The 26,329-nt window shown below is 32.3% G+C and overlaps 3 protein-coding genes across 9 annotated transcripts; 1 reads left to right on the top strand and 2 right to left on the bottom strand.

Moving 5' to 3' along the window:
* Window positions 1-3,738: 3,738 nt before the first annotated feature.
* Window positions 3,739-4,581, top strand: LOC105128401 (50S ribosomal protein L12, cyanelle-like). Its single transcript, XM_011030053.1, has one exon. It carries the CDS (start codon window positions 3,866-3,868, stop codon window positions 4,391-4,393), a length of 528 nt encoding a protein of 175 aa, XP_011028355.1. The 5' UTR covers window positions 3,739-3,865; the 3' UTR covers window positions 4,394-4,581.
* A 2,447-nt stretch (window positions 4,582-7,028) lies between these two features.
* LOC105128400 (uncharacterized) lies at window positions 7,029-10,556 on the bottom strand. 7 transcript variants are annotated; one of them, XM_011030047.1, is made up of 5 exons: window positions 10,450-10,556; window positions 9,113-9,210; window positions 8,965-9,030; window positions 7,661-8,092; window positions 7,029-7,283 (listed from the first exon to the last, which is right to left on the bottom strand). In XM_011030047.1, exons 4-5 carry the CDS (start codon window positions 7,952-7,954, stop codon window positions 7,140-7,142), a joined length of 438 nt encoding a protein of 145 aa, XP_011028349.1. In that variant the 5' UTR covers window positions 7,955-8,092; window positions 8,965-9,030; window positions 9,113-9,210; window positions 10,450-10,556; the 3' UTR covers window positions 7,029-7,139. The 7 variants fall into 7 exon arrangements, with proteins under 7 accessions (XP_011028349.1, XP_011028350.1, XP_011028353.1 ...); XM_011030048.1 differs by lacking the exon at window positions 10,450-10,556 and adding an exon at window positions 10,202-10,413; XM_011030051.1 differs by lacking the exon at window positions 10,450-10,556 and adding an exon at window positions 10,317-10,408.
* Window positions 10,557-17,179: 6,623 nt separating this feature from the next.
* LOC105128399 (DEAD-box ATP-dependent RNA helicase 35-like) lies at window positions 17,180-21,914 on the bottom strand. Its single transcript, XM_011030045.1, is given in 5 exon segments — window positions 17,180-17,608; window positions 17,611-17,808; window positions 17,811-18,265; window positions 19,156-20,065; window positions 21,649-21,914. Coding segments are annotated over 4 exon segments (1,758 nt in total). The 5' UTR covers window positions 20,055-20,065; window positions 21,649-21,914; the 3' UTR covers window positions 17,180-17,402.
* Between the last annotated feature and the right edge of the window lie 4,415 nt (window positions 21,915-26,329).

The following is a 26,329-nucleotide window of genomic DNA, read 5'->3' as shown; positions in this document are numbered from 1 at the left end:
GTCCCCTCTGCCAGTAGCGAAACAGAGTAACAATTCGGAGATATCCAAAAATATTTATTTTATTTATTTATTTAAATCTTGTTTGTCAAAAAGTTATTAGAACCCTTAATTAAAAGAAAAAAAAACCCTACAAAACCCTACAAAAAGTTATTTCATAAGGTAATATTGGAAGAAGAGATAACAGTTATTTTTTATTTAAAAATATATTAAAATAATATTTTTTTATTTTTATTTTTTTAAAAAAATTTAATATCATATACCAAAAAAATTTAAATATATAAAAAAATAAGTAAAAAAATTCAAAATTTTGTGAAACAACGTTTGAAATATACAAAAAAATAGAAATAAAAAAATTACTCCCTTAAATAGAAAAACTACATAAACCCAATAATGTTGAATATAAAAATAAAAAATAGAAAAACATAAAATTCCTAGACCAAAAAAAACAAAAATAATTTAAAAAAATATTTATTTTCCTTAAAGGTCATGCAACAATCTTCTTATATTGTTTTTTAAAAAACTTTATACTTGAAAATATATCAAAATCATATCATTTTTATTATTATTTAAAATTTATTTATAATAATAATATATAACACTCAAAAAATAATAATTTAAAACGGATAAGAAAATAAAAAAATTTAATTTTTTTTTAAAAACGAAGTATAAAGAAAACGAAATCATTTTGGCAGGAGGGATTTCGATTCCCAGTGTGTCCAGATCGGTTTACGTCTGGTGTTCTGTCATCCCAGCAGCTAATTTCTAAATTTTTTACTTTGAGTTCCTCATGATCTGACTGTTTTATGTCGAACAGTTTGTAATTGGTTGCTTTAGAGAAGTCTCAAATGGTACTCCGTGATGATGTTGGGAAAAGGTAGAGAATATGAACAACAAGGAATTGGGAAGAAAAATGAGAAGAGCAGCTTGTCTGAACAAATCCAAAATCTACATGTCAGATAAGCGGCTGTTCTATTGCATCCATGGCATCCCTCCATGGAAAGCCTAAGGATACGAGATGCGATACTTGCACTTACCAAAATTAAAGATTCTAAACATCTTGGAAGATGAGGAGAACCTAGCTAGTCTTCCATTTTTCCATTAACATGTGTCCTTTTTCCCACCAGAAATTGTAAAAGAAGTTTTAGCTCATCCAAGATCTTAATTCTTAGAAGATGTTGTGTGTGGTCTCACACCATGTGATGGTGAGACCACCACATTAATTTTTATGTGATGGCGGTCTCCTGGTATTAATATTAATGTGGTTCGGGTATTATAATGGAAGATTGGAAAATAGAAGAGAGAAGAAGAAAATCAAGAGAGAAAAAGAGAAGAAAAGGCAGCAGAGCAGCCTGCGTTCTTTCTTCGATTTTCAGCTCGTTCACTGTTGGATCGGGCTGAGATTTTGACAACAGTTTCTAGACACGTTGATCTTTATTCTGGACGGTTAGATCGAAGATTGGTGGTGTGGAAGCTGACCGTTTTGACAGAAAACGGGGCTATCAGTTTTGTGAGTTTTTCTCAAATAATTCTTCTTTAATCTTGTTGTAATCCGAGAATAAGTTGTTCTTGATGATATATATGTTGTATCCCTTAGTTGAATCTGAGGAATAATGATTGTGAAACCCGTTATTTTTTTATAATGGAAGTTTTTAGGTGGACTACGATCCCATAGTTTTTCACGTTAAAAATCTTGATGTTGATTTTATGATTATTTGCATTATATTTGGTCATTGTTTGATTCTGTTTTATTGCATAAAGAGGGAAAAAATTGGAACTTGTGAATTGTGAATTGTATTCCGCTGAATTGATTCGGGTAAATTGGTGTCCGGTTATTCCTAGTTTTCCCAACAGATTTGTTGGCTTGCTTTCTTGTTTCTCAATCCCCTGTCGGAATCGAAGAAGAAGACTATTCAGTTATGACATTCATATATATGAAACAACAACATTCATGATCAACTCTTCAACCTGCTGATCTACAGAAGAGATTAAAAAGGAGAGGTTTTTGATTGTGAATGGACAGCATGGTATGGCTTGTGAACGAGTTTACCAGAAGAACAAGGTTCTATTTTTCTGGATTTTAAGCATTCATCATGTCTGATTTCTGAAATCCCATTATCTCGCTTCAGTCTGATCCTTGTTCAATATATATTGATCTAGTTTTCTGATCATTGATTTTACTTGAAATTCTTCGGTCACTTTTAGATGATAAACTTAACTCCACAATCATACTTCATGCTGTACGTACGTAGTTTATTGGGCTTCCTAGAATACCTGGGATGCTATGATATATTAGCGTCTCCATCGTGATCACAGGTGAGCTTTCGCCGGCCTTTTCTAAATATGGATCCGGCTGGCAGGTTGCATCACTAATCCTAATGCGAATGAGATTGTGATTTTCTTTGAAAACATTGGATTTGGGAGATGAAGTGCACAACAGAACCGTTGTTTGATATGAGATGCTGATCACAATTATACTTGAGAAGAGAAAAGGCCTCGTGGAATGAGGCATCCATGCAGTAACTTGAGAAGAGAAAGTACCCTTCATGGCTGCCATGGCTGCAAAACCTACTGTAAAACAGGAAAGTGATGGCAGTATGAACCCATTACTGTCTTCTGATTCCATGGCATCAAGGCCAGTGCTAGTGGAGCAAAACATTGACACCACTGAAGTGCCAAAATTGAGAATGTCACTGGAGTACTGCAATGATCTCTAATTAAATCCTCTGTATATCATCAAAAATGATTTGACTGCTTGATTTCTATGTAAATTCCATGAAATCTACACTATTGGCAGGCATTTTGGTTCTTGCATCTTATCTAAACAGCTTGAGATGAGGGAACGGTGGCTGAGTCTTGCTGATACCAGTCCATCTAGCTCGTATTCTCACAAGGAGGTAATGCCTCTGATTCCTGATATCTACTCGAACTTCTCATCTGGTTCTCTAGAGTTTTGTTTGCTGAAAATTATAATTTCGATTGCTGTAAATGCAGGAAATTGCAAGAATTTACATGAGAAGAGGTGGAAGTGATAATGAGATCTTATCCCAAAATTTATTTTTTTTAATCGAATAAATTTCTACCTTTTATATTATATATTATTATTATTATTATTATTATTATTATTAAGCTAGGACTGGGTAATATATGGGGAAAAACAACTGTCTACTTATCTATATAATTTTTAAATTATGATTTTTTTTTAAAAAAAGTTCTATAGTCATTAGGGATTTATTCACTAATTTGTTTAAATGTTATTTTGAAGGATTATATTTGAGAAACCGTACACAATGCATAGCCTGAATATATTTGAGTTGAAGAAAAAATAAAAAATAAAAAAAATTATTTAATTTAAGTTAAAATATCAAAATCCAATTTATTATTTTTTAAAAAATAATATTATTTTAATTATTTTGTATAAACAAATTAAATTAGATTGAAATTTCAAACCGGTCTTTTTTGGATTTATCTGAAATGAGTTTTAAAAGAATTTTTAAAAATATAATTATGATTATTTTTTAAAATATTGTTTACATTAAAATATATATTTTTTATTTTAAAATTATTAACTAGCATATAAAATGATTCAAAATATATATCAAAATTAATTTTTATATTAAAATTTAATTTTTAATAAAAAAAATTAAATTTTTTTAAAAAGACGAGTTGCAACGAATAAATCTTAAAAATAAAATAAAAGGAGAATACCTAAACTACCCTGGTCTTCTAATGCTGCCTAGCGCCTACAACCCTAACTACAGTGAGCTCTGCATTTCCTTGAAAAAAAAAAAAAAAAAAACATGAAAAACCCTCCTCCTCCTCCCCCTTCACTCTAAACCCATAAACTCTTCCATAAAAAAAGAAGAAGATGAGCTCCATAACCACAAACCTTGCCTCTAAAACACTGAAAAGACGACTCCTCCCATTCACACCGAAACCCATCACCATTATCTCCCGCTCCTCCTCCTCCTCCTCCTCGGAAACCCAAACCCAGAAACTTGAACGCATTGCTGACGTGCTTCTTGACCTAACAAAGATCGAGAGGCACGATTATGCCATTCTCTTCAGACATAAAATGGGTCTTGGTCGTTATGGCCCTGCTGTCTCTGGGGCCATTTTATCAGGCCCGGCTGTTCCTGGATCCGCCTCCGGGGATGTGAAGACAGCTGCGGCGGCTGAGAAGACTGCCTTTGATATTAAGTTGGAGAAGTTTGATGCAGCGGCCAAGATCAAGGTTATAAAGGAAGTCAGGACTTTTACTGATTTGGGTTTGAAGGAAGCCAAGGACTTGGTGGAGAAAGTGCCTGTGGTTTTGAAGAAGGGTCTTACTAAAGAAGAGGCTGGTCCCATTATTGAAAAACTTAAAGCATTGGGAGCTACTGTGGTACTTGAATGAATTTGTTTTCTTTCTTATCTATCAAATTTTTTTTTGGTGAATTGTTATGTAGAATAACGTATTGTTCAACTTAAATGATCATGGAGAAATTTGGAGGACCTAGCATGCCATTTTTGTTATCATGGATTTCTCTAAATTGTGGTTTCTGTGTTACTATTAAATATTGAAATGATTGAAATCTGATTTTAGGACTTGTTGATTAGTTTTTAGAATATTTGATATCAAGGGAGGTTGGAACTCAATGCTAGCTGAGCTATAAAATACCAAAGTCAGGAGATTTTTGTTGATTAATTGATGGATAAGGACTTGAGTTAGTTCTCTCTTATGTTACTATTAAATATTGGAGCGATTGAAATCTGATTTTTGGACTACTTGTCGATTAGTTTTTAGTGTATTGGACAATAAGGGAGGTTGGGAGGAGGGGGAACTAATGCTAGTTGAACTACAACAACACCAAAAGTCTGGAGATTTTTGTTGATTAATTGATGGATAAGGATTCGAGCTGGTTTTGTTATTGGCTTGTTACAACTTAAATTTGTCCTCAATGGTTATGGCATGGTTAGTTTAGAGCTTGCCTCATACATTGAAAACGTTAACTCAAGACTTCTATGTTAAAAACTGGATGTTTAGGGTGTATGTAAAGATTTGTAGTTTACAAACTTGTGCTGAAGATAGATTGCTTTGGTACTAATTTTTCCATGAAATTGACATCTTTTAGACCTGCGAGGCAACTTCTGTCCTCTCATATTTGTCCTCTGTTTTCTAAATTTTTGGATAGGTCGTGTCACATAAGAACAATCCCTTCTTGTTAGATTTCTCCAGTCTAGTATGTGATTAATTCCATGTTTCATATCAACATAGACACATTTTCTCAAAATATTTGTTTTGTTGGCTTTTATGCAATGGAGGCTGTTATTGCTGGTTCTTCTAGTTATATTCTTAGGTTTGCTGTTGTTGCTAGGATATATGCTTAAAAAAGAGCACAAAATGTGTTGCTTCTCATAAATTGCAAATTCCCTATCAAGGTTTACTTGGGATTGTGGGAGGTGGAGTTGGTCAGACATTTTTGGAGTGAAAAAACAGATATGAGGTTTTTGGTTCTTTGTTCAAATGTCGAGACACTTGAAAGTTGAAACACCATGGTATTCAAAGCTTTACCACACACCCATATTTTAGTCACACAGGATGAGAATGCTCGTGGTTACCTTCATGGTCAATCCCCTTGATTGTTATGGGCATCATCTACTTAATTGCATCAGAGAAAACCGCTAGAGATTCATAACAGGACAGCAGTGCCTCTCTGGTAGGCATTTTACATGGACATCAGTGGCTTCTGAGCCGCTTCAAGATCACAAAGGAAATCAGAACAGGCTTTTCTCAAGTGGTGTGTTTCTTCAAAGTGGGTAATATGACATTTTATTTCACACAGATAGGAAAAAGTATAGCTGCATTAATATAAAAGACCATCTATACATGAACCTATGCCGCAGATAGGAAAAGTATAGTTGCATTAATATGAAAGACCATTTATACATGAAGCTATGCAGGACATATCGCTAAGACCGCAATGAGTTGCGTGCGAGAGAGAGCCAGACAGCTTAGATTCCATCTTTACATATAACAAAATGAACAGGAACACACATGCATGTTGTAAGCAACTGTTCCTCTGAATCTCAGCATTTACTTTCTTCAGCTCAAGTTTTTTCATTTCCCTAATCTACACGGGTCAAACCATAGCATTAGTTTTTGATATCGGTTCAAACAAAAGGTCCAAAAACCATCGTTCAGAGCAGTAAGGGTCAATTGTTAGCTGATGATTTACCATTTGCAAACTGCACATTTAAGAGAATATACAAAAAAAGGTACAAAATGGAACTTTGCCATGAAATACTCCCAACATTATGATGCCTCGAGTGAATTAACATGATTATGACTTTCCTAAATAGATTGAACATCCAGATGAACTTCAGTCAGGGATCACGCAGCTAGATTAATACTTCCACCAAATCATTCTCAACGTTCACCTGTTTTTTCTCCCAGGTGATTTTTGTTTAGAGATATATGCTATCATGTTAACTGCAGATAGGTTACAGAAGAGCAGAACCTCTGGGACAAAAATCGTTCCTTTAAGCTGTTGTAGCTTGTGTGCTAACAAAGGAAAGGGAGTTTTTGAGGATCTAAAAGGATATCATAGCCAAAGTTGTGCCATTTATTATGAAAGCTTTGGTGTTGATTGGAATACTGAACATCATCGTCTTCTGTAACATTTAACCTGTAGAACACAATGTGCTTCTTCAACACATGATACTTGGAAAATGGCCTAGTTCGTGTGCAGATTTACACTGACAAACTTTACAAGGCATCGTACTTATAGCATATAATTTGCTGATAGACATTTTGATGAAAAAATTTTCCAGCGTTGGAAATCCTTGTGATGATTCAAACAGTAGAAATACAGCGGAGTCTTTCTGACAGAGCATCTTATCCTAAAGAAGGGCGAAACCCATGAATTGCCCTCTCAAGGTGGCATGATTGGTTTTCCTTCTCTTTCTTCTTCTTCTTCTTCTTTTATCAGGAATGGTCGATTTTTCAAGTAAAAATGGCCAGATTTTCATCAATTAGTCTCATCTAGTAGCAAAAGCCAAAGAAATGAGCAGTGCATAATAGTGATGAATCATTTTGATATAGATAGATAGTACAACATAACTTCCGCCGCATGATCAAATGCAAGTATTACACTATGTTTTCAAGGGAATACAAGGTTTTGCTCATGGTTAGGCCAATAAATCTTTTCCCTTGGACAAGGTAAGGGTGCTCGTTGGGCAATATAAGTTGGAAGCTGCTCTCCAGGCATCACTACTGCAAAATCTGATGCATAAGCTGCTGGAACCTGTCACAAAGCCAACTTATTTTCATCAATCCATAGAAGCATATAACTAGCAGGCTTCTTACACACTAGGCCGAAGAAAAATTTATGGTTGAGTTTAGTCAGTGTTTCAGGATCAAAAAAAAAAAAAAAAACAAATATAAAAGCGACAAATACGTGTTTAGTAAGAGGGATCAAGACAGATATATAATAAATGTTCCTAGAAAAATTTTAAAGTGAATTTCTGTTATTTTTAAATAAAAGGGACGGGAGACACATACTCTCTATCCCTAATATCTCCATCTCTTTTGTCTCGGGATAACAACCAAACACAATAGTACTTGGTTTTCTTTTTTATCAAAAAGTGAAATACACAACTTAAATCCTTAGTGAAGACTTACTGTTTGAGGGTTTCCAAGTTTGTGTAGTGGTCTTGGTTCTGAAGAACCATCGGTGACTTCTTGAGGTGTAGAAAAAGAAGGATTAGGCCTAAACAGATGCTCGAAGATGGCCATTATCAGAAACATTGATATCAAGATTGCTGTTGCAACAAAACCAAAAGAAATCGCATTCATGGATGTCCCAAAACTTTTCCATGGAGCTTCCCTGTCAATTACTCCTGTTTGAGATGGTGCAGGGTCTGAACTTGTGTACATGTTCCATGGCTTTGATCTTTCAGAACCTAGCTCACTCATTGTCTTCTTGTTTTCTTTCTTCCTGAAGGGCTATTGTGGGTAGCACAACTCTGAAGTATCAAATGTACACTTATAACTTCTTGAAACTGAAATCCAATAGTTGTGTACTGTCTCTGGTCCTGTGGTCAGTCATTGTCCCTGAAGCAAAAAAATTAGCACTCTGATGAATAAAGGAATTGCTTAGCTAACAAAGAGAACAAAAGTTCAACGCGCGTGCACACACACACTAGCAATTACAATGTGAAGGAAGAAGGCCATCATCCTTCATCAACAATAAGAACAAAATTGAACACAATGCTGAAGAAAATGATTATATGATGGCAGATAGGAAAACTTGACCGATTTCGATAAGCTAGGTGAACAGGCAAGTGAATAACTGGTGGTCTAGTTCTAAGACCTGACCCCTAAAAAATCCAGGGGACCTGACCTTCCTAAGGAAAGTGCTCATGTGAATCTTGACAAGAATGCCATTTTTCTAGAGGAGCTTTGACCTTTGCAATTGCCTTTGGATTTCAACTACTGCTCTTCAATTCCCAACAATGGTCTCTCTCTGTCGAATACTAGGCTACCTGCTGTTTTAATTTCAAACTATGTGCCAAGAAACGCCCATTAAATTACTCCTAACTTCTCATAAACATTGCCCTTCACAGGAATGGTTAAGTCATAAACATTTCCCATCACACTACATAAAGATTGGTAATTATCACTACAAAGCAAGAGCATGCCGCTTACTAATTACATTGTTTAGACAAGCATGCCTGTGGACATTCATCAGCACACAGAGATCGTATATTTCCAGAGGTTCAGCTAATCCCACTAAATAATTGCTGTCTATATACACAAGAGTACACAGACAAAGACTAAACTCAGAAGACAGGTTGAAAATGATGCCACTTGTGATATACCAGATCTGAGGTCAGGTAACACCAAGATATTTGAGAAAATGTAATTCTGATCGAAGAAGCTCATGCTAGAAAAACCAATGACAAGCAGATAGAACTAGAACTAACATTACTCGCAGATATTCAAGAGAAGGTGATGCGGATTTTGATGATCTTCGGTTGATGCTGCTCTTCCTGTGGTGTGGTGAAATAGGTGAGCGGCTAATTTGCTATACACTATTATGATCATAGATAGCTATATAAAGTGTAACCTGACCTCATCATTTGGAGGAGCTGGAAGGCATTTGAATTTGGCCCTGAGAAATAGAAGCATGCATCATCCAAGTCTTGAGATTCTAGAGGGTATTAGCTGCCCTGGAAACACAAGACATTTACACTTCTCAATGAATACTTTACGTCATGTAGCTGAGCCGAACTAGCTTTATACTCCAATAGAAAATGTAAAGACAAAGTTAAATGATAATCAAAGGCCAGCAGTACAATTTTTGATGTTCAAGATCCGGATGCCTAACTTACTGATTACTATACCTTGTCTCAAGAAGCATATTTTAAGAAAGGAAAAGCATGGGCCTTCATGTCTGGAGAGCCGAAAACAAGAAAGGCCTCTTGGTGCCTTTAAAAAAGTCGTCACCTTTTGAGTGCTGAATTACATTACATTAACCTTAATAACCCCACAATTAACCTGTAGGCTGCTGGAGTTTATGATTTATCTACTACTCTTGTAATTATGAACTGACAAATAATTATGACCACCAAGTGACCAACCATTGATCAGTTTTTCACATGATGTATGATTATAATCATCATCAAGAAAAATGCCATATTACAGCAAGAAAAACACCCTGGTTAGTGCTAATGGAAATCACTAATTGCTCATTTTGACTATTAATTATCACGTACCTTCTGGATTCTAGTTTAGAGCTCATTTTGACGGGATTAATGCCTAGGTTCCCAGCTCAAATCCAGCTTAAAAATCAAGATGTAATCATGGGAAAGGCATGGCAATATCTCACGTAATCTACCATTAAATAGAAAGAATGAAGATGCTGCTAGGACACCAAAAGGTTGTATATTACAACAGCAACAGCAACAGCAACAAGCCATGTGCATAATTTAATCTGAAAGGGCTTTGCTATAGAACAAGGGCATGTGTGGCCAAAAGACAGAGAGAGAGAGAATCAATGTCTTTGAGACCTTACAGCTATGCAGTACCAAACTGCCATGATTTAAGAGAAGAAAGAAATGGCTGTGTGGCCAGAAGAATGAATCTTGAAAAGGTTGATGATCTAGACCACATTGCTATCAAGAATTAAAAAAAAAAAAAAAAAAGGTAAAATTTAACAACCTGTTGAGAGCGAACCCCTTAACTTTTGTCAGAAACCAACACTAGAGCCACGAAAACCCTTACCTTTAACAATATAAAACGTTCAAAAACATAGAGAGAGAGTGAGAGAGATTACTATTAAGCTAAGAATCCTCTCAGCTACAAAAAGAAATCTTGAATTATTTAGTTTTGGAAAACAAATGGAGTCATTATTGCAGCATAAATTATTAAAAGAAGCCAGGAAAAAGAAAGAAGCTCTTTAATTTTACCTCCAAAACATTGATTGAGACTCTTTTGTCAACTACACAATCACCTTGTCCAAGAATGAAATGAAAGCCTTATCTTCACCTTTCTCATTAAAATTCAAATATATATACATTATTTATTTATTTTCCTATCTCTTTACGATTTTTTTGAGCTCGTTCCAGGTTCGAAGCGCCATTTGTATGAACAAAAATCCCATGATTTCTTCTTTTGAGTCTGAGCTTATTTAATTATCCCTTTGGGATGGCCAAGCTTACAATTCCATAACCTTTTCATGAAACTTGTATTAGATCTCTCTCTCTCTCTCTCTCTGTCTCTCTCTCTCTCTACATATTATTATATATAATTGAGTATCAACGCCATAGAATGCTAACATAATCCAAAAAAATTTAGAGGAGAAACTCGGGGTCATAATGTATTTTCTGATTCCTGATCGGATGATATCTTGTGATCTTCCTTTTGTTTTTCAAAAAAAGGAAAAGAAAAGAATCCATCCCAAAAAATGGTGCTCTATCAAATCAAGAAGTGCCTTTCTTGTTTTTTTTTTTTTTTAATGTCAAAATTACAGCAAATTTTGTATTTTCATGCACAAAGGTCATCTCAAAAGGGAGATGATTGCTTCCCATTTCCATGTAAGACATTTGCAAAAGAAAGAGAAGGGTCCCATGACATGAAAGCACTCCAAAGCAGCCGTTGAAAATAGATTGAAGCATGTTTTTCTCAGCTTTTTTCTTTTCTGTCTCTCTATTTTCTCATCTTTCTCAAACACTAGTCTCCAAACGAAGCAACCCTTTACTTTCCCACCATTTTTACCAACCAATTATCCTGTTCTTAATCTACTGCCTGCTCATTTCCATTTTCTTGTACAACATTGACGGTTTTCGTAAATGAATCCTCTAATACTGTGTATGAATCTGGAAGTTTTTGTTTTCAGTGCCATCATCTGAAATAATCGAGGCATCCAAGGACTCAAGACTTTATCAAAGTGTACGTTTTGTGCTGCTCAGTACATGAGCACTCAGCTAGAGCAGGAAATTAAACAATTTATTCCTTGTTTGTTAAAGTTAAGAGTGTTTAAAAAAATTAAAAAACAGATTAAATTGATTAAAATTTATAAAAAATTAATTAGTTTTATTTTGATTTTATAAATATAAAATTAAAAAAATTAAATTAAATCAAAATTAAAACGAAAAAAACTGAGTAAAACCGGTTTGAACCGGATTTTGTTCTAAAATAATCAAACCGAATCCGGTCAGTTTAAATTAGTTTGATTTATATTTTTTGTTTTAAATTTATTTAATTAATTTTTTAATAAAAACTGAATCATATCCAAAAATAATCCACTCTAATTTAAGTAAGTATTTAACAATGTAGTCATAGATTTTGCTGTAATAATTTTAAACAGTAGGTTTTTCTTTTTGTATAAAATGTTATAAACCATATTTTTTTAGTAAATATTTTAAAAATACAAAGATATATTATATGACACCACAAAAATAAATAAAAACTAAGACCGTAATAATCTGCCTAATTTGCTCTTCCCCTGCAAATTTATCAAATCAAATCTCATATTTAAGAATTGTGAGTATTATAACTTTTCCTTTTAATATGGTTATTTATACCTTATATAAATAATTCTCTCAATTTTAAAATTTAGCTTTACATTTTAAAATCCAACTTGACTTCACAAGTTAATTTGAAACCCGGTCAACTTAATATTTAGCTTATCCTAGACTGAAACCAGATCAAGTTAGAGAAAAAAAAAATTAGTACGGTCCAATAAAACACTGTTAAAAATTCAATTACAATCCATTAATACGGTCCAATAAAGCACTGTTAAAAATTCAATTACAATCCATTAATTTATATTTTTTAACTAAAATAATATCATTTTAATTTTAAAAAATAACCTAAATAATCTAATGATCTAATTAAAATCTAAAACTCGAGTCTCAAACCAGTCTGCCCAACCACTAGAACAGCTCTGAAAACTATACTATCTGTATATCCAAAACTTTATAAATATAATATAAATATTTGTTAAAGAATCAATATAATAAAAACCAACTTTTCATTTCAAGTGGGCTATCCTCACTGAATGCTAGAACACAAGTCCAATTCGAGGCTTCAATACTCTCTGAGTTTGGGCTTGGACCATGTTATCAGGACTCCAGGGACGGCCTATTATTTTTGGGCTTGTCTCATGGGCTTACAGCCACCCCATTAGAAACAGAGTAAGGCTTTCATTGTGATCCTTTGTATATAAACACAGTACAAGGTAGGGAATACTTGAGAATATAGTCAAGACCTAGGAAACACAGTACAAGGTAGGGAATACTTGAGAATTTAAGATTTGATATGTAAGAGATGCTTCATAATTTTAAATTCATTTTTTTTATATTATAAAAAAAATCAATATAACAGAAAAATAAATTCATTTGATTTTATTATAAATTATACCGTTTTAACTGTTTTTTGCAAAACTTCAATACCTTCAATGCTTGGGGCATCCGCCGACTGCACCATTAATGGAGGACACAATCCTCCAGATTGCTTCCACGTACTTTTTAGTCTCCCGGTGATCTGAGATAAGAGTGTTTTTAGCTCATTTCTTTCATCTGAAGTTGAAGGCCGATCATCCCTTCCAGTGTTCTGAATCTTTGCTTGAAGCTCTAACAACATGGACTCCCTGATTTACAAGAGTAGTACCATTCCATCTCCTCCAAGCAACTTCCTATATCATGTTTAATTATCATCTTTCTTACCGACTCCCTCTTAGCAGCCATACCCAATCCACAGCAATTCCAAAAGAAGATCTTCATAAACAACTACAGAAGGACAATACCTTTCCCGAAAGTGGCTTGGAACAGTAGCTACGCGCGTACTGAGAAGCATTCCAATCCTCTATCTCCCTGTCAACATCATCTCGGATTCTAGCGACAAACTCATCAAATGATTGACTATTACTGAACCCCAAGGTGTGTCCATCATTCAGCATCTCCCTTACCTCCACATCTCTGTCACTCTTTGCATGTGTCTGTGATGCAGTTCCCTGTATTTGTATGTAGTGGGGATTGCCTTGCTTAAGGCCCGAGTCCACAGAAACCGTCAAAGATTCTCCCACATCATCTATTGTATTTTGTACGCTGCCATTAACACAAAAGACCTTCACCTTCCTCTTCCTCCGCATAAGAATCATAGGGTGCATGTTAGCTGTTATTCATAGTGATGGCATAAGTTTCGATGGACTGAACTCTAATGCAGTCTGGCTGACAGATGGGATGAATTCCTGACAATTATTGAAGGAATGGCATGGAGAAGGTTCTGAAGAAAGAGTTTTACCCGCAGAGCCTTCCAAAGCCCCAAATTCTTTTTCTCTTGTATCAAGGACTCCAATGATTCTCTTCAAGCCTGTGTCTCGTTGATATAATTTGTTCTCTCCAATTTCAGGAAACATCATTTCAGTTGGGATATCAATAATCTTCCCATCTTCGTAACCATTCACGTTCTAAAAGTCAGGTCCTTCACTCTTAACAGATATATAAGAGAACAGATCGGAGCTTCCAATTTCAACGTTGTCTCTTATGGACCGCTACTGATCATATTCAAACTCATTGTCTTCAAATAATCGCTCCGGGCTGGGATATCGGTTTCGAACTCTTCCATCATTGATTCATAGGAATCGAAAGATACAAGAGTTTGCGATGCTCCCATAAACCTAAACCCACAAAACTGCACTTCACTCGCAACCAAGGACGTCCTGATATCCTGATAACTCACCCCTTTAGAGATCAAACCGACTAAGCATTAATTCAGTTTGCGACTGAACCGTGAACCACCATCGGTATAGGCATGTCTGGTATCTCCGAATCCTTATTTGTTGGTTGGATTTCAGTATAGAAAGGCCTTTCGTTGACTAGTTTGCGATGCGGAATGAAGTTGGATCGATTCCTATAATCAAATCAACCACACAACAAAATAACCATTCGCTTAACTTTTCAAACTCATCAAGATTCTGTATCCATGCGAAAACAAAACTTTGGTTTCAGACCCCATCTATTCATGATCTGAAAGCATCATCCTAGACAATAAAAGGCACGCAGGAGTTTGTTGTTGTGGCATGCACCGTGGAATATCTGGAAATATCAGGAGTTTCGACTTTTTAAAACATGTATCGACCAAGACAACGTTTATAAATTAATCAGTAATGAAGGAACAATCCAAAAACGGAACTTTCTCTTTGTGTCCCAGAAATTCAAGTAGCTTAGAAAAAATATTTATATGTTAGATATTTAGTTAATTTTTTAGTTTTAGTAATTTAATCTATAATAAAAAAACGCTAGTAATTGGTGTATAGTATTTGATAAGCTAAGATAGTTGATACTTATAAAAAATTATTTTTGATATATGAAAACTCATGATGTTTAAAATAAATATTTTTATAAAGAGAAAAAATACAATGAAAGTCTTATTATTTATGCGGTATTTATAACTCTAAAAATATATATATTGAAAGTGTAAAAATGAAAAGATTGTAAACTTGGAGTTTAATGGATTTATATGGTATTTATAACTATAAGTCTTATCATTTATGTAAAGAAGAAATTAAATAGTCATTTTATTTTTATAATATTTTGAGTCATGTTCCACTCAAAATAATATTAATTTGATTAGTATAAAATATCAAGAGACCCACGTGCAATCTTGATAAAATTCATAAGATAGTGTTGGACTTGGACGAGTTGTCTAGACCTGTTAAGGGTGAAAAATAGACTCAAACGTGTTGTTTTGATCCAAGCATTTCATGCTAAGCCCATGTGCCTTGCGTAGACCTCTATCTCTTAATAGTATGTTGGGCTCGAGGATAGTAGATCAAGTCCGTAAGAATTTTTCTGGTCTTTTAAGAGTTTTCTTAGTGCATTAAATTTGGATTTATAACTTTTAAAATCAATACTAGTTAGGTGGTCTGCACAACATAACAGTGCAACTTAAAAAAAAAATATTAAAAAATTTGTTATTTAAGAACACTGAATCTGTCTACAAAAAGAGATTAAAGTGTCTTAAGTCCTAACAGTAATATTTATAATATAAATAATAATATTAATTATAATAAAAAACACTAGTAGTTGGTGTATAGTATTTGATAAGTTAAGGTAGTTGATAATTAATATCTATAAAAAATTATTTTTGATATATAAAAACTCTTAATGTTTAAAAAAAATATTTTTATAAAGAGAAAAAATACAATAAAAGTCTTATCATTTATGCGGTATTTATAACTCTAAAAATATATATATTAAAAGTGTAGAAAATAAAAAGATTATAAACTTAGAGTTTGATAGATTTATACGGTATTTATAATTATAAGTCTTATCATTTATGTAAAGAAGAGATTAAAGAGTTATTTTATTTTTGTAATATTTTAAGTCATGTTCTATTCAAAATAATATGTATTTAATTAGTATAAAATATCAAGAGATCCACATGCAATCTTGAAAAAATTCATAAGATAATGTTGGACTTGAATGAGTTGTCTAAACCTGTTAAGGGTGAAAAATAAACTCAAACGTGCTATTTTGACCCAAGTATTTCACGCTAAGCCCATGTGTCTTGCCTAGACCTCTATCTCTTAATAGCATGTTGGGCTCGAGGATAATAGATCAAGTTCCTAAGAATTTTTCTAGCCTTTTAAGAGTTTTCTTAGTGCATTAAATTTGAATTTATAACTTTTAAAATCAATACTAGTTAGGTGGTCTGCACAACATAACAATGCAACTTTAAAAAAAAAATATTAAAAAATCTATGATTCAAGAACATTAAATCTGTCTACAGAAAGAGAAAAAATTTGTTATTTAAGAACACTGTATCTGTCTACAAAAAGAGATTAAAGTGTCTTAAGTCCTAATAGTAATATTTATAATATAAATAATAATATTAATTATAATAAAAATAAGAAAATTTATAGTACAAATAATAATATTTTTAGTATTTATAATACAAATAATAACATTAATTATATTTTTTTAAAATTTCTTAATTATGATATTAATAATTTTCATTATAATAAAATTTATAATATAAATAATAATATTTTTCATATTAACAATATTAATTATAATAAAAATTATAATATTTTTTATATTAATTATAATATAAATAATAATTTTTTTAATATTAATAATAATATTAAACTTATCTAAGTTTGAATGTGTCTAGCTTCAATATTAAATCTAGGAGCTTTTAGCCTCTTTTTAATGTTAAATCCAAGAATCTTGGATTTGGTCACAATTAAAATCTATTAAAGTTAGATTTGGTTATTAAACTCAAGAAATTTCAATATTGACACCAAACATATTAGTTTTTAATGTGAACAGATTCAAGTACTTTGAATTGGAAAAAGATGTAAGACTAAGTAACTTGAATCTACGTCCCTTCTATTTTCAAGTAACTTGGATAAATATTCCATATGAAATCCAAGTTAATAACAGTAACAATAATAATAATAATAAAATTTATTATTATTTTATCATTCTAATTAGTTTTGTATTTTTTTTATATTAATAAAATTTATTTTTAATTTAATTATATTAATGAATTTAATAATGTTTATGACATTAATAATATTATGAACATGATCAAATCTCCCTCTCCATGGTACACTTTTCCTTTGCATCATGTCCAGTATTGCAGTTCATGATATCAGGGGATAAATTTGTGAAAGCACACATGATGATTCAATAAGCAGGGCAAGAGCTCATAAATTCAAAAAAAATGTTAGCTAACAAGATAATCCTCCCATACTGGTTACCTTAACTACATTTACAGACAACATAAATTTCAACAAATGCCTCTCTATTGTCACCCTGCCATTTAAAAGAGCATAAATTCTTCTGATACAGTAACACAAACAGTATAGAAATATGCACGCCAGATCAGCTGAAAAGACCGTACAAATACATCAGATTTCTCCCCTGTAACCACCAGACCCGAAATAATCCGTCCTGGAGATGGCGAGTTGCTGGCCTCCCCGATGCTCCAACTTGGGGTACTCACGGATGTGGTGACCGAGACCACCACAATAAGCACACCCTTCAATTCCACTTGCAGCAGTAATTGCGTCTCCATCTTCCATTGGATCATTTAACTCACCCAAAACAGGAGGAACCTCTGCTTCGCTTGTTGCAAGAGGTGCTTCAGATCAAGAAGTGTTGTCTCACTCTGGTTTTTGTTTATGAAGGTCGTTGCGATTCCAGTCTTACCACATCTTCCTGTTCGCCCAATCCTATGTACATAGTTTTCAATTTCGGCAGGCATGTCATAGTTAATTACATGTTGAATGTCAGGAAAATCCAAGCCTTTTGAGCGACATCAGTTGCAACCAAGACATCTTTCTTGGCTGCTTTAAATGATGAAATCGCATACTCCCTCTCTTCCTGGTCTTTGCCTCCATGAACGGCAACAGCCTCCACTCCCTTCAGGAGGAGATACTCATGAATGTCATCCACATCAGCCTTGTTCTCACAAAATACCAATACAGGAGGTGGCGTCTTCTGTAGGCACTCAAGAAGGTAAACAATCTTTGCCTCCTGTTTTACATACTCAACCTCCTGAATCACATCAAGGTTTGCTGCCCCGGCTCTTCCCACATTAACAGTGACAGGCTTCACGAGAGCACTTCTAGCAAAATTCTGAATTTTGGTGGGCATGGTAGCAGAGAATAAAAGAGTTTGCCTTTGGGCTTTGAAGTGGTCGAAAACTTCCCTTATGTCATCCTCAAAGCCCAAATCCACTAATCTATCTGCTTCATCCAATGTCAAGTACCTGAAGGGAATGGCAACAATCTTAACAGAAAGTAGCTAGCAGATGAATAAAAAATATATCTTCAGGGAAAAAAGATAAAAAGAGAGCTAGAGAGAGAAGAAAAGTGTATCAAACATTATATGAAAGGATGAAAAAAATTGCATCAAGCGAGCAAACATAGCAAAGCCATACAATTTGCTGCAAGATAAGGAAACTAAGGGGGAATAGAAACAAGAAAATGGCAACACCAACTCTTATACGCACGGTTAAATACAGCTGCATCAAACATTTTCAATTCAAGATGTCATCTTTATAGCTACACAAAGAAGCTGAAGATGCAATACCAAGAATGTTTATTCAGACTATACATCTTCAAAGAATCATTGAGCAACTAATATGAAATTATTCTCCAGACAACACAAGTTCCTCCATCACTTCCTATGATGTTAAAGGCTATCTTATTAGCAATGTCCTTTGTGGCTTTCTCAAATGACAGGAACCATGTCAAACTCAAATGCACCACTTGTGGAGAAAAAGCCAAATTAAATCTGAGTAGCAAATATGATCAAGTTTAAGGTTTTGAAGTCTAGCAAGACTAGAAGTATAACCGGCAAGCAGACATTATCTGAGTTTGAAAAAAGTTTTGAGATGAGGAATGTCAGCTGAGGTTGCATGTCTGCAGAACTAAAAAAAGGATAATAAAAAATACTTAATTGATAAGGAGGTCTGGAAAAAAAAAGAGGAAATATATGGCAGGGGCTTAGTTTGGAATCAAATCTATATGGATGCATATAGCAAATAGAGACCCTCTCAACAAGATAAAAGTAAGAATCCATAACTATCACAATAACAATAGAGAACAAAGTCATTAATTTAAAACAATACTGTATCACAAAATAAATGGTTCAAACCTGCAGTTGTCCAGGCTCATTTTCTTCTTTGCTAGCATGTCCTTCAACCTTCCAGGAGTTGCAACTACAATGTGCACACCCTTCTTTACAACCTCCAACTGCGACCTCATATCCACTCCACCAATACATAGTAATGGCCTCAGTTCTGGATACCCAGCTGCTCTCATCGGAATCAAAAATTCTTCCACAACTTCATAAGTTTGTCTGGCAAGTTCTCTTGATGGGCAGACAATCAAACCAACAGGGCCTTCTCCAGGCATGATGGGCATCATAATCTCCTCCTGTAAAGCAATCATAATCAGTGGAAGCACAAAAACAAGAGTCTTCCCAGATCCTGTAAAGGCAATCCCAATCATGTCCCTTCCTGTTAAGATAACAGGAAGACCTTGCACCTGAATAGGAGTAGGTTGCACGATCCCTTTGGCTTTTAGCATTTTCAAAATAGGATCGAGAAACCTCATATCTTTAAAATTCTTAATCGGTGGAGGAATTTTTTCACCATCAACTATTATATGCCACTGTTTTCGAATTGCATCACATTCCTTTCTGGACATTTTCCTGATTTGAAGCGGCGGCTTCCATCCTGTCAACAAAGGCTCTGTATATGTGATTCCCTTCGCCAACTCACGAACTGACATGAGTGTTTTCTTATCAGATAGATGCTCTATCATTTCTTTTTCTTGTTGCACAATCTGCTCCGTCTGACTAATTTCAGGTTGGTCACGCTTGAGCTGAGATGCTTTGACCAGGAGACTGGGTTTGGCTTCTGCAAGTTTTGATTTTTCAAGTTCATCCTCTAAAGCAGAGATATTTCCCCTTCTTTGAAGAATCATTTGAGCTGTCAATGCTCGACGCTTCACCACAGGAACATACTCCACGAAGTTATCCTCTTCCTCCATGCTTTAATTTCCTGTAGCAACACAAATTCATCAGCAACCACTGTATTTTAAAATTCCAATGAAAAAAAACAAAAAACAAAAACACGCTGCAGGTCCTCCAAACTTACACTTGTTGGAAGCGAACATGACAACACAACATAAAATAACAAGAAAAAGAAAACCAAGTTTAGCAATAAGCCACTTAGGCCCTGTTCAATAACACAAAACAATTTTCCCTTATCATTTTCAATTTTCTTCTCTTTTTCTAGTTTTTCTTCTTCAATAGAAAAATAGAGAAGTTCATTTCTTAAAATTTCAGATCATTTTTCCAACTCAGAAAATTGGAAAATGTGTTCATTTTATATTGTTTCCCATTTCGAGAAAAATGGCAAAATGAAAATTGTATTCAAATTAAACATTTTCTATGATATTCTTAATATCTTGACATACACAAATATTTTTTATCATTATTTTGAAAGGTTTTGAGATAACTTTTCCACCTAATTAAATTGAATGAGTTACAAGAATGAACATAACAATATAATATTTTCATTGTTAGAGAGTATTAATAATGAAGTCTTACACCCATGAACAATATTAATTAAGATACAATAAATTCTTAATGATTATTATAATCATTCCACAATTGATCTGCAATGGCTTCCCTAACCAAACTCATTTGTTGTTGTTGAGATATATCACCTTGAATGCCTTCTTGCACTACACTAGTATTGTTCTCGTTAAGAAATTCGAATCCTTCTCTATCAATAATCATCCACTCTACCTTCCATCCAAACAAAATTATGTAACACTCAACAAGCAATTGGAATTAACATCTAGCTGATCCAAAAATGTCGCTAGTGAGGCACTCAGAATTCCCATCCCCAATTTCACCCTGTGAGTGTCAGAATGTCATTATCACTCATGGTACTAAGATAATCTCCACCTCCACTAAAAATGTGAAAGAAAAAAATGAAGAAAACAAACATTGCTTGTCAATCGTTTGTCTAATAGTAGATGGTTTTACTCCCATATGATGGCAAGAAAGGTGACATCAATTGCACCTAGAACAATGTTTGCAAGCTGTTCCCCTAAGGGGAATAGATGATGCTGGTGTGCACAGCTAAGGATAATTTAAACCGGCTTGGAGTTACTCTAGCGTAACCAAGTTGAATCCATTAGGTTTCCCAAGTCTTTTAGTATAGTTGAGTGGAATTTATTTTAATTATCACATAATTAAAAAAAGAAAAAGAAAAAAGCTTGAAGCATTGCCCGGGCATAATAGCTAGTTGTAGTCTGACATAACACTATAACAAGTCCATCTGTAATAGCATCATAGCATCAACAAGTTGAACATTGTTTCCCTATACTAGAATGTTAACTAAGGAATGTTAAACCAAGCAATGAATTCATAATTGTATCAGCTACGATTACAGAAACCCAAGTAGAAAAGGAAGAGAGGGTTTTTGAAGCGCGATTTCCATCGATGATATTCGACAAGAAAATGAGGCGATAGAAGGAGAAAAAATCGATGTAAGACCATCAAATGAAGAAATAGAACAGAGGAAAGAAGAAATCTGGGAACATCAAAAAAGCAAGACCAAATTAATCATACCTAGGTCAATTTCTTCTCGCTTTTGTGCTGGAGCTACTGGCTGCTGCTTGCTTTTGTGCTGAACACACTTAATCTTTATTAGCAAAGGAAAACACAAATCCGTCTGTGCGTTGCGTACAATCTACCTTCTGCCTACAAGGTATCGCATACACCTTGAGGTGGGAATCAGGCAATCACTTGCAAAGAAGGGAAGGCTGAATCTAATTCAACCCCGTCACAGGTGCTCTGACCATATGGGCGTACCAGAGGTTTTGGGAGAATGGATGGCAGGCAAGAGAAGGGTTATATATAGAGAGAGGGGGGCATATTTGGAATTTTGTAAAAGTACAGGCTTTATTGTTCGGAAAAAACCATTAACGTGAGAAGCGATTTTTGAACTGCGAAGAAATTTTGGAAAACATCTAAAAATGTTTTCTGACTTGCATAGTTTTAAAATTTTACCTGATTATTGATTTGTTTTAATAATTGGTTTAGATGGATTTATTGGGATTAATTTAAAAAAATATTTATATAAAATATTTTATTAGTTACAAATTTAAAATGCAACATTTATATAAATTAATTTTAAATTTTAAATTAACAATATAAATTTAATTCAATATCCAAAACATAAATAAAATATAAATTTTAAAATATTTTAAACAAAACATCCAACAACATAAATTTTAAATCAACAATATATTTATTTTTGTTGAATAAACACATTAAGTTTTTATGTATCCATTAAAACAAAATTTAAATTAAATATCAAATAAAAATGAACCAATCTCATCAACATCTAATAAATCATTTACATACTCCTTTAAAATTTCATCATCACAATTATTTTTAATTTTATTAATATTTATGATATTTATTTTTTTTCTTAATTTGATGACCACGTTCAGCTATTAAGTTAATATATGCTTGGTTTATTTTTATGTTTTAAAAAATTTATATTTTATTTATATTTTTTAAATTAATATTTTTAGATTATTTTAATATATTAATATTAAAAATAATTTTTTAAAAAATAAAAATATTATTTTTATATATTTTTAAATAAAAAATAATTAAAAAATAATCACAATAAATTTATTATATTGCTACTAGATTTAAAGTTTTTTTAGTTTTAAAATTTTATCATGTAATTTACACGTTAACTTTTAAGAAAATTTAAAATTTAAGATAATTTTATTTTAATCTAAAAAAATTTAATATTTTTTAAACAAAATTAAAATATATTTTTTAAAAAAATAGTAATTAAACATTTACTGAATTTACTAGGGAGGTTAACTTGAATTTATTTTTGACTGAGTCAATGAGATTTTTATTCAACCATCATATGCCACCGCAGGCCCAACTCCTGCATATGTGGCAACCAGGGAGACAGACCTATTCACGATCCAATAGGCAGCTAATTTTTTAATCATAACATTTTATAAGCCCAAAGGTATAATTGTGCTCTATTTTCCTGTTCCTAGCAGCAGTTTTTGTGTATACTTGAGAATTATTTTTTAAAATATTTTATTTAAAAATATATTAAGATAATATTTTAAAAAAATTATTTGTAATATCAATATATTAAAATAATAATAATTTAAAAGTAAAAAGTAAAAATTCAAAATTTCTTAGAAAATGTGATACAATCACAAACATACTCTTTTAATCTTTTAATATGTTGATTAAAGGTGAGGAAATTAATTGAATTATTTGAAATATATAAATAGTATTTATAATTTTTTCATTAGCACATACATTGACATATCCCAAATATAATGTATATAATTTTTATAATTTTTTCATAAGCACAACATGTCCCAAATATAATACAAATAATAATATTTTTAATATTAACTATATTAATTATAAGATCAGTAGATATTAACAATATTAATTATAATGAAAATTACAATATTTATAATAAAAATAATAAATTTTTAATGTTAATAATAATAAAATTTAAAATATTTAAAATATAAATAACAATATTTTTGGATGTTGCTGCACAGCTAGACCTAACCCTTTTTTTATATGTTTTGGAGCTGGTTGAGTAAAACCAATACTATTGGATTCTTCTAGACTATAGGACCCAACACTATTAATTTTTTTTAGAAGTGTTTTGGGCTCGACTTGGTAAGTAGACCTAATAATGTTGGGTTTAGTTGTCAAGCCAAACCCAGCAGTTTCAACAAAGAAAACAACGCTTCTAGCTACAATTCTTGACAAAAAAACATAGTAGAGGAACATCTTCCAGGGTGCTACAATGATGTTCATAATGAAAACAGTGGTTATAGTGTTATTCACAATACAATGTGCCTGTGTCCACTTATATGCGCTTTGAAAGAGCCCAAAAGAGAGTAAATTCAAACAATACAATTCATAATAAAATCATTCACAACACAACCTACAATAATTTGAAACAATGCATTTCATAGTGAAATAACTCATAATCCATAATAATTTGTGCTACATTAAAACACTGAATCTTTTTAGTTATAATTAATTTAACTCCTTGCTTTTATAGTTTTTACTAAAATAAATATTTGTTAAGAAGTTTAAGCTTTATTGCTTAACTCTAGAAGGTGATTTTTCTCATAAGGTATGCTAGGTTTCATTCAAAAATGCATAAGAAGTTATGATTTTTGAAATATAAAGCAACTTATTTTGTGAAAAAACAATTAGGCTCATTTTTTTTTTGTTAAGTTACAACATAAAATTGTCAATGCTGCATCTTTAGATTTATTATTATAAAGATTTATACATGGTTAACCATTAAGTAACTCAATTATCCATTAGAAAAAAAAAAAGACAACCTTTGTAACTCAATTATCCATTAGAAAAAAAAAAAAAAAGACATCCTTTATATTTTTCCCCTAACCTTTCCTAATATCATAAAAAAATGTCAAGATTAATTTACCACCCAGCTTCTTCTTCTTGTTGCTGATGTTTTATCAATTCATCAATTTCATTCATAAAGAAGATGAAGATAAATCACTTTGAACCACATATATCACACAGAGAATTAGGATTATGCTTACGAAGAAAAGCTTGAGAAGAAGATGATGCAAAGTAGTCTATCTGTAGCAATCATTGAGTAGCAGTCTTCATTTTCTGTCCCTAGATAACCCTGAAGACAGTCTGATTCAAGCATATTATCTTAGAGAATCCTACTTCCTTTGCTTCCCCAAGGACAATAGGTAGATGGGGCTGAATCCATTTATGAGCATTCGGGAGGGCGTCTCCGTGATGATCTCTGGCAATTATGTCGAGTCCATAGCTTGCAGAACAAAGATCTGTATCTGAGTTGAGCTTCACAAAGATTTCAGGAAGTCGTTGCGTGTTGACTTTTTTGATCGCGAGACTAAGTCAAGTGGGCAGTTTGTAGAACAGCAACAACAAAAAGAAGTTATTTAATAAATGCATGTTTCTTGAACACGGATTAACCAAGATTTATCATTAGCTTTCAAATCAAAATATTTAGTAAAGCCTGAGCATAGATGTAGGGTGTGTTTGAGATTGTAATAATGGTGGCAATTTAAAATGTTTTTCATCTATAAATATATTAAAATAAAAAAAAATTATTTTAAAAAAAATATTTTTGATATTATCATATCAAAACAAAATAAAAATATATAATTTTTATTATTTTTGATATTAGCATATCAAAACAAAATAAAAACATATAATTTTTTTTATTTTAAGTAAAAAATCAAAATTTAAAGGAACACGGTTTGTACCGTATTTCCAAACAATTAAAGCTGAAACATTCAAAGACTTATAAAATCATTGGATTAGTTAACATGTTTAGGTATAATCATCCACAAGCTCAGTTATAAATGTTAGAGAATAATATAAATTATATCCTGATACCTCATCTAATAACTTAATCTATTAGGTTGAGATAGTTATTTGAAATGGTATTAGAGTTTTGATGACCAAGTGGTCACGAATTCGAATCTCACCATCTCCATTTATTTGATAAAAATTAAACATAAGGTAATGTGGGTTGTGCAAGTTTCAAGGCCAAAGAGCTTTTATTTAGATGGTATGTTAAAAAATAATATAAATCATATCCTAAAACAACCAAATACAAAATCACGAGTAAAATATATCAGACACCATAAATTATTAATTAAAGCGGAAACCGTTCCATAAAATTTTATCCTTTAATTTAGTTAATTTTCCATATAAATTAGGGATAATTTCTATAATTAACAAAAGTCTTAAAAATTCACGTATGAATCACGTATGTTTAAGGACATTTAGCATCACATGCTAGTCATACGAGGACAAAAACCTAATCTAATTTATTGTTTATTTGATATTATGGTAATTTTTAATTTTCAAAGTACTTTTAAAATTTTTTTTATCTGAAAAAAACATCAAATTAATTTTTTATGGTGTTTTTCGATGATTTAAATATGCTAATGTTAAAAATATTTTTTTTTTAAATCATTTTGAAGCATTCTTAATTGAAAAGCACACTCCACCATATTACCAAACACACACTTAATAAAATAATTAATTTTTTTCCTTTTAGTTTCCTTTTAAGAGCCTTTTTTTCTTGTTTCAAAAGTATTTTTGAAAAAAATTAAATTTTTATTTTATTTTTTCATCACTTCAAATTATGTTTTTTCTTTTTTTTTTGTGTTTTTATATTGTTTTGATGTGTTGATATAAATAATATTTTTTAAAAAAT

Source organism: Populus euphratica, unplaced genomic scaffold (genome assembly GCF_000495115.2).
Source record: "Populus euphratica unplaced genomic scaffold, PopEup_1.0 scaffold14.1, whole genome shotgun sequence".
In the NCBI taxonomy this organism is placed as follows: Eukaryota; Viridiplantae; Streptophyta; class Magnoliopsida; order Malpighiales; family Salicaceae; genus Populus; species Populus euphratica.
The sequence above is the reverse complement of the archived record's forward strand: the minus strand, read 5'-3'. Positions and strand labels throughout refer to the sequence as shown.